Source organism: Nematolebias whitei, chromosome 17, assembly GCF_014905685.2.
Source record: "Nematolebias whitei isolate Nwh7 chromosome 17, NemWhi1, whole genome shotgun sequence".
Lineage (NCBI taxonomy): Eukaryota > Metazoa > Chordata > Actinopteri > Cyprinodontiformes > Rivulidae > Nematolebias > Nematolebias whitei.
The window spans coordinates 38415056-38423628 of record NC_056514.1 but is presented as its reverse complement, the minus strand read 5'-3'; the positions used below and the strand labels follow the sequence as shown (position 1 = coordinate 38423628).

The following is an 8573-nucleotide window of genomic DNA, read 5'->3' as shown; positions in this document are numbered from 1 at the left end:
TTTTTCCTTTTATGGCATCAGAGGGCGCCATTAAGTTTAATAATATGCCGTTTTCTTTGCTTTTATTTACGGCGCCCCCGTCATTGCTGAAATATGCCAGAAAACCAGAGAAGCTGCGGTGATGTAGAAATATTTGCGATGCTTTTCAGCTGACTCGGGCTGACTGGGGTTGCCAGATAGAAAATCGCGACATGCTGTCTGGCTGATCGGATAAAACTTTTTTTAAAGTTATGTGGGTGTTCACGTAGTTAATTAGAGTTTTTACTGAATGGGAAAAAAACCCAAAAACTATCGTGTAGTTGGGATTAAAAAAAAAAATCCTCTAGGAACACTATCCTGCCTATTTAAGTTGTTTCTCAGCTCCAACACACCGGGTTCAATGATTTGATTATTTCCTCACGTTCTGGAGAAGTCAGTTAATCACCTATTCATTCAAACCAGGTGTATCAAACAATTAAAATATGCTGGATAGCCTTCCTCGATGACCAGTTGAAACCTTGAAACCTTCGTACAAACGCAATAATTATTGTGTATTTGGCAACACTGATGACCGGCGCCTCCTTATAGACTGGGCGGTGAAAAGGGCGGGGCTTCTGAACACATGCTTGGATCTGATTGGTGGAGAGCCGGTTCGGCGCAGACAGGACACAAACACGAAAGGAAACGGTCAGAGCTCGCGCACGGTGTGTGGCGGTGTAACGGGACCGGGACAGTTCGGATCGAAGAGGGAACTTTGGACATGAGGATATTTGTCGGGGGGGCATAAACTTTAATTCAAAACAGGAAAATAAGGTTTATCCCAGCTTTACTTCTTTTAAACACCGTTTATCATGAGTAAAGTTTGAAGGTGCCACGCGAGACAAGATGCGAACCGTGTTTTGAGCCGACCTTCATTTCTTTATTGGCACTTTAAGACAAGTTTTTTCCTTATTATTTTTCTTGGCGCTTAGATTAACAAGTAAACAAGATGGCAGAGCACGAAAGCCTGGAGTTTGGAAAGGCAGACTTTGTGCTTCTGGACAACGTGTCAATGGAGGAGTTTATGGCCAACTTAAAACTCAGGTAAGCCTCCGCCATTGCTCACCTTCCCTGAGCCCCTTCAGGTGATTTCTGAAGGACTTCCACTGAACGGATGGTGCCATTGAAACACATCCCTAACGTGCTGTGAGCACCTAGTGACGTCATTCAGCAGGTGTCTGGAAATGATCCAGGGGCGTAGCCAGAGAAAAGGTGGGTCACCAAAATGAACTCGGCCTGTAAATAAAATAAATGGAAACTGGAACAAAACGCGCAACACGACTGTGGCACAAACTTGTTAGTTCTCAAATTAAAACTTCACCAGCTTCTTTTTATAACGTCCATGTTAAAATGTCTTTTAAATGCAGTAAAGGTGTTGAAGAAGTTGAAGCTGAGCCATTAAAGTTAAGGCCCCGGTGAGTGCTGTTTGGAATAAAAGCTTAAATTGGCTAAATAAAAACTAACATTTGCAAAACAGTAGCCACAAGCTAAAATAATCAAAACAGTAGCCACAAGCTAAAATAAGCAAAATGGTAGCTACAAGCTAAAATAAAACGGCTACAAGCTAAAATAATCAAAACAGTAGCTACAAGCTGAAATAAGCAAAATGGTAGCTACAAGCTAAAATAAAACGGCTACAAGCTAAAATAATCAAAACAGTAGCTGCAAGCTAAAATAATCAAAACAGTAACTGCATTTTAATCTAATCAAAACAGTAGCTACAAGCTAAAATAATCAAAAGAGTAACTGCATTCTAATCTAATCAAAACAGTAGCTAAAAGCTAAAATAATCAAGAGTAGCTAAAAGCTAATATAATCAAGAGTAGCTAAAAGCTAAAATAATCAAAACAGTAGCTGCAAGCTAAAATAATCAAAACAGTAGCTGCAAGCTAAAATAATCAAATCAGTAGCTGCAAGCTAACATAATCAAAACAGTAGCTGCAAGCTAAAATAATCAAAACAGTAACTGCATTCTAATCTAATCAAAACAGTAGCTGCAAGCTAAAATAATCAAAAGAGTAACTGCATTCTAATCTAATCAAAACAGTAGCTACAAGCTAAAATAATCAAAAGAGTAGCTGCAAGCTATAATCAATCAGTAGCTACAAGCTAAAATAATCAAAACAGTAGCTGCAAGCTAAAATAATGAAAACAGTTGCTAAAAGTTAAAACTTAAGCTAGTATGCTGTAGTAGACCTGGACGTTTTTCAACAGTTTAATTAGCTCTCCATTTCAATGTGGGAAAATTGTAAATTAAATTGATTATTTTAAAAAAGTATAAAGGTTAAAAAAAACTAAACAACATTGCCGTGTTGTCCTCAAAGAGCTGAACGTTCTGATATATGTAAATGGTTAAAACTGTACATAACGCACTTCCAAACTATAAACTGATTAAAAACTTGGCACTCACACAAATATATAATTTTAAAGAGTATGAAAACTACATCAGGTAATCGTTGATGTTGATTTAAACTAAAGCAACTACTGGTACTTACAAAGTTATGAAGACTGGACAAAAAATGAGCAACGTACAGAACAATTTTCTCATTTTGATGGTAATTTTCCTTCAAAATGTTAAAATTTGTGAGCACCTCTGCCAACTATGACGTCTGTTTACCTAAGAAAACAGATCACAAGCGTCCATGTGTTTATTGCAAAGTCAGCTGTGTTTTGTTTACATTGAGCGTGGGCCCGCATTTCAGAATTGCTTTCCAAATATCCGGAAAACTACCGGAGTAAACTCTTTGAAAACTGCACCATTCAATATGGCACGACAGGTGACAGGTGGGGTTAGAAGAGCAGCGGGTGTTCGGTATTTATCAGTTTATTAGTTTGTGTCTGCTGGATCAGTCGGCGTGGTTAGAGCTGCGTTCGTCTGATCTGCAGCAGCAGTGCAGACTGTTTACAGTTTGGATGCTTGTTCTTTTTCATGTTTTCCGCTCGGAGCGGTAAATTATTTCAAAATGCTTCGACAGGCTCCACCCAAGCCCTGCAGACTTTCCTGTTTCTGTCACTATAGAGAGTGTGACGCATGTCGCCTGAATGAAGGGAGAGTGTTTGTTTCAGATGGGCTGCGGCGTGGAATCTGCCTCCCCTGCTCACCTCTGCCATCTGTGATGAAAGTGCAAACTGATCCCTGATGTCATGTAAGAGCTTTTAGAGTCTTTGTCAGCAGCGCTGGGCATTCAGCTGTGCCTCCTTTTTCACAAAGTCACGTTTGTTTTAATGAGGGCGGCACGGTGGCACAGTTTGTAGAGCTGCCGCCTCTCGGAAAGAAGGTCACCGGATTGAATCCCAGCCCAGGACCTTTCTGGGTGGAGTTTGCATGTTCTCTCCGTGCATGCGTGCGTTTTCTCCAGGTACTCTGGTTTCCTTTCAGATCAAAAACATGCATGTTAGGCTGATTGGTAACTCTAAATTGTGCCTAGGTGAGAGAGAGAGAGTGAATGGTTGTTTGTCTCGTGTGTCTCTATGTGTCCCTGTGATGGACTTGCGACCCGTCCAGGGTGTACCCCGCCCCTCGCACAGTGATTGCTGGACATGGGCACCAGCGACCCCCGTGACCCAAAATGGAATAAGCGGGTAAAGATAATGGATGGATGGATAGTCCCTCGCTACTTCGCGGTTCATTTATCGCAGACTCGCTCTATTGCTGTTTTTCAAAATAAGATTGGACATGACACAATTGGCTGATTGACGGATGAGCTGCACGATCGGCATGGAATTTTTATTTAAAATAAATTATTTTAAATAATTCCGCACCTCCTGCACCTTTGTGCAGCCCACACTGCAGGATAAACTTCCTGCTGCGGCTGATCAGCTGTTCACCGTACAGAGCGGGGACGTGGGCGTGGCCAAGAGCGCTTGCAGGTGGCTGAGAGCAGCGGAGGCAGGGAGCTGAAATCATGACGTTATGTGCTCTTTTAGAGTTTAGAAACATTGTTCATAATATTGCAAGAGCGTGGGAAGGGTTTAAAACACTTTAGCATGTATATATTTAAATAATAAAATAAACTACTACTTGTACTACTTCACGGTTTTTCACTTATCGTGGGTCTTCAGGGTACGGATGCCCTGTGATAAACGAAGGACTTCTGTATTTGACCAAATCATAGCTGTTTTGGCGTTGGCTACGATTAGCGGTGGCTAACTGACTCAGTAGCTCAGTCGATAAGTCACGGTGGCCATTTTGAATTGCGTCGACTCGTCTCCAAGAGTTAATCAGCCTTGTGCGGTCATAGATTGTTCTGAAAGCTTCAGTAAAATCCGTTGTCTTCGTGAGATATTTCACTAACGTGCAGAGTTGACTCCAGTAATTGTGTGTTTGTTGCGTACGCAGAGTATTTAATGCACCACTGGACAGATTTCCGTGAAACTATCAGAAAGCAGAACTTTTGGAGCCAAACAGCATCGAGATGACTGCAGTTCATTCTTAACTTACACAGAAATGGCTCTAAATTTGCTAATTTTACAGATCCTGAGCTAACGTTTGCTGCTGACACATAATTAATTTGTATTTAAATGATTTTGGTCTTAATGTGTGTAACTGAGAGTGAAGAGTGCCGGATGCACAAGTGAACCTGTGTCCAAATGACTGAGGTTCTGGTTAGCTGTTTTTACAGCCACGCTTGTTAAATTGGATCAGAGTGTGTGGTGTGAACAGTAGCTGTGGCAGCACCGAGCCTCGTTTACCCCCCCGCTCCCCTTCTTTTCTGTTTTCCCTCCAGCTACATGGCTCGGTCCGGAGGTGGCGTGTGAAGATTGTTATTTGTAGAGGGTGTGACCAGCCAGGAGCGCTTCCTTTCCCCTCTAGTCTCAGCGTGCGCACGCTCATGGAAGCAAGCACTGGTGTTTGAGTCGCAGCGAGCCGCTTACAGAAGGCCGTCTTCACCGTTCTCCAAAACAAGAGGGGCTGGAGCACATCTGCGCCGTGTGTTTTAGCTTCACAACAAATTCAGCTCACTTAACCCACGCATTGAGCTGCTGGGCCACGCGCTCCAGCAGCTTTACAGCTGTTCACTCTTTTATTTATTTTAGTTTAATTTGAAGTCGGTCAGAAAGAACTTGAGTTCAAGCAGCAGCTCGGCGAGTTTCTCTGGCCAACGGGGGATTTTTACTGTTATTAAAGACTCGGCATGCGGCGCTGCTGATCGCATCCCCCTGTGGCAGCAATCAGGGTGTAATTTAGAAAAGTGTGCTCCTATCCAGACACGGTTGTTCAAGCTGACTTCTACTTTGTTTTGACTGGAAGTTGAACCTTGCGGCCTGTTCCATGGAGCGCACCGTTCCCAAAATAGAAGCCCGGTCTTTTTGCGGAGATGCCTGGAAAGATAAAAGTTCAAATGCTTTTGGGGTCTTGGGAAATTTGTGAGCAGAAAAGACTTTTGTCCAAAAACAGTGTTTTATCCAAAAGACCTAAATTTACATCCTTAAACACATCCACCTCTTTACTGTTTCACAAATAAATTGTTAAAAACACAGAAGAAATAATGAAACTTTCCACACGGGCTTGTTTCCTCTCAGTCACACAGCGATACCATCACGGGGGTTAGCGGGGAGTTTATTGTCTTGACTAAGAACATTTAAATATGCAACGTGTTTGGGGCATTGAACCAGTTAGAAAACCATTTATGATTGCTCAACATGTGAGAAACAAGTTTAAACAAAAATTTCCAAAGTTAAATATTCAAAAACACACGGAATGACGTCAACTAGATTCTCACTCTGACTATTCTTTTTTTCTGTTGTGTTACAGAAAATAATATTTTGACCTAAAATATGAGCATGGACAATCATAGATCTCATTTTATTTACATTTAATATGTGCTGGGGTATCGGCTAATCCTGCACCAAATTTTATGTCAACATCTGTAAAATTCTCAGTAATATTCATTTTAGTGTTTAATTTGATTTTAAAGTCAGTTTTCTGTTGCAGCCAGGGGCGATTCTAGAATCTGACCTTAAGGGGTGCTTAGCCCCCAGTGTTGAAAATGGCTCTTGACTTGAATAACAGTGGCCACTGGCATCAGAAACATTTGCAATGTGGGGGGGACACAATAGTTGTTGGGGGCGGGGGTCTGGGGGGTTGTGCCCCAGTATATTTTGAATAAAATAGATGCCATTTCCTGCATTCTGGTGTATTCTAACTGGTTGTTAAACATCTATGTTTACCTCCACAAATAAACACATGATTCAATAATTATTTTAGAGAGCAACAAGGAGTAGCCTGACCAACAGCTCTCCTTGTGTGAATAAAGAATGCTCCGATTCTCTCATGCATCCTAACATCCCCCCTCCAACCCCGGTTGACAACTGCCAACAACTGTAATGTGGCGCACAATACAGACGCACTAGCTAAGATGCTACAGACGTAGCCCCTGCAGGTAAGGGGCATTTCACTTGGGGACAAATTGCTAACAAGCATACTGGATTGATTGACAGGTGGCATCAAGGATCCAACTCGTGCAAAACAAATTATAGATTTTACTGGTCCGTGTCATCATTTATTCCATATTTATTCAATATTTAATAATAATAATAATAATATAATTCAATATTTTGGTGAATCTAAGGTTTGAGAACGGAGTTTCTTTACAAAATCCTAATGATGATGATTAAGATTTTCAGGGGTGGCGAGTTAAAATTTAGGGGGTGCTTGAGCACCCCAACAAGAGAGGCTAAGATCACCACTGGTTGCAGCCATCTTGAATCTGGTTGACCTCAGATCAGTTGGAGATGTATCCGATGATCACGTTCTACAGGCTTTGTTAAAGTTTGTTTGGTGGTTCATGAGGTATTTTGCTAACAGGCCCAGGCAGAAACATTGTTGGTGGTGGGTGATGGAAGAAAATATGAGAAAGTTGCATGTTGAAGTTGCCTAAAGAGGAAAAAACAATTGAAGAAATGAAAAAGTTTGATGATTAAAAATGCAGAAAAATGAAAGCTCTGACTTAGTAAAAGTTCTCATCCTGTCAGACGTCTGAAATATCTTTTATAAGTCGGTGCTGTTTAGTTTCTCACCACAAAAACATTCCTTCAAGACGACTGTTTTCCCAAATAGACTTTCCTTTTCCCCCCTAACAAAACCAGTGCCTGATAAATCTGGGAACAGCCCTCTTTTATTTATTTATGTGCACATTAAAGGGCGTTGTTTATAGCAGCGCAGAGCCTTTACCTAAACAGTCTAAAACCAGATTAATCCATAATTTTTATAAATTTAGATTCATCAGTTGCTGCAGTGAGAGCCGTCGTTAACTGTGAAATACGTTGCTGGTGTTTTTATTCCTCCTGCGAGTCCACGTTGACCCTAAAGACTCCTGTTTTTGTGCTTCAAGAAGCTCTCCGAGTGATTTGACCTTTGAACCCGTCTGAGGAGTTATGGAGGACTTTGAGCAGGAAGTCTCTGATGTTGTGGAGCAGGAAAGCCTGGCATTTCCCTTTGCTTTGGTCCTTGCTTTTCATTGTTTCCTGGAGTCTCGTCCAGCTTGTCTTTTGTCTGGTTTCAAAACTGCGAGGGGTTTCACTTAACGTTGCACAGACACGTGGTTTGGTTATGTCTTGTTAACGGTTGGTTGACCTCAAAATGACCCTAAAAACAGTGGTTGTCCTGTTTTACCGCTGGTCTAAAGAGGTGTGGTGCAAAGAGAAACAAGGTAACTCTACCTCTATTTATCCTGCTGAATAAACAAAGCTGCTGGGAGATAAGTCCAAGCTTAAAGGTTACCTTCTTCTGTCAGATAAGGTGCAATAAATCAGCCCCTCTTTCCGTTTACGACCCTGACGTCAGGCACAGCAACTGAGTTCAGGGTTTGATCTCTTCTTTTTCTTTTTTATGATTTTGTTCAGTCCTGGCTAATTAAACCAAAGTCCGTTTGTAGAACGTATGTTTCTGATAAACCCTGCAGCAAAGATGAACGTGATGATGGTGTGCAGCTCACGCTTGGAGAACATTTCATCCCAGGCTGCTTATTCAAGTCTTTTCTCTCCTGGCTGCGGTCACTGACTGAAAATATTCATAATTTACAATGTGAAGCATGATGTAATCCAGAAAAATATACGTTTTATTTGTGAAAAAACAGCATTAACACTGAACACTGAATGACTTCTGAGATTAGCTGAAGGAGATGAACTTGAGTATCTAAAGCTAAAATAAGCAAAACGCAATCTAAAATCTAAATGGAGCAAAAAACTAGCGAAAAGTTGTAAAATGCTAGTTAAAAGTAGAAAATTGCTAGCTAGAAGCTAAAGGTAGCAAAAGGTTAGTAGCAAAAACGAGCCAGATGCAGAAAAGGGTAAGCTAAAAACTAAACATAGCATATGGTCGACTAAAATTAGCAGAAAGGTAGCTAAAATTTGCAACGCACTAGCTAAAAGCTAAAAATAGCAAAACATTGGTTAAACATATCAAAAAGTTGATAAAATGGTATACAGCAGTCCCTCACTTACCGTGGGGGTTATGTTCCACCCCTCCATGATGGGTGAATATCCACGAAGTAGGGACGTTGTCTGGATAGATAGATAGATAGATAGATAGATAGATAGATAGATAGATAGAT

At 41.2% G+C, this 8573-nt stretch overlaps 1 protein-coding gene across 1 annotated transcript in view; it reads left to right on the top strand.

The window, feature by feature from the left end:
- The first annotated feature begins 644 nt into the window (after nt 1-644).
- Nucleotides 645-8573, top strand: part of myo1d (myosin 1D) — a 130565-nt gene continuing 122636 nt past the window's right edge. The window contains exon 1 of the mRNA XM_037691633.1: nt 645-1062. Coding sequence (XP_037547561.1) covers nt 968-1062 — 95 coding nt within the window. The 5' untranslated portion in view covers nt 645-967. The remainder of the gene's footprint in view (nt 1063-8573) is intronic.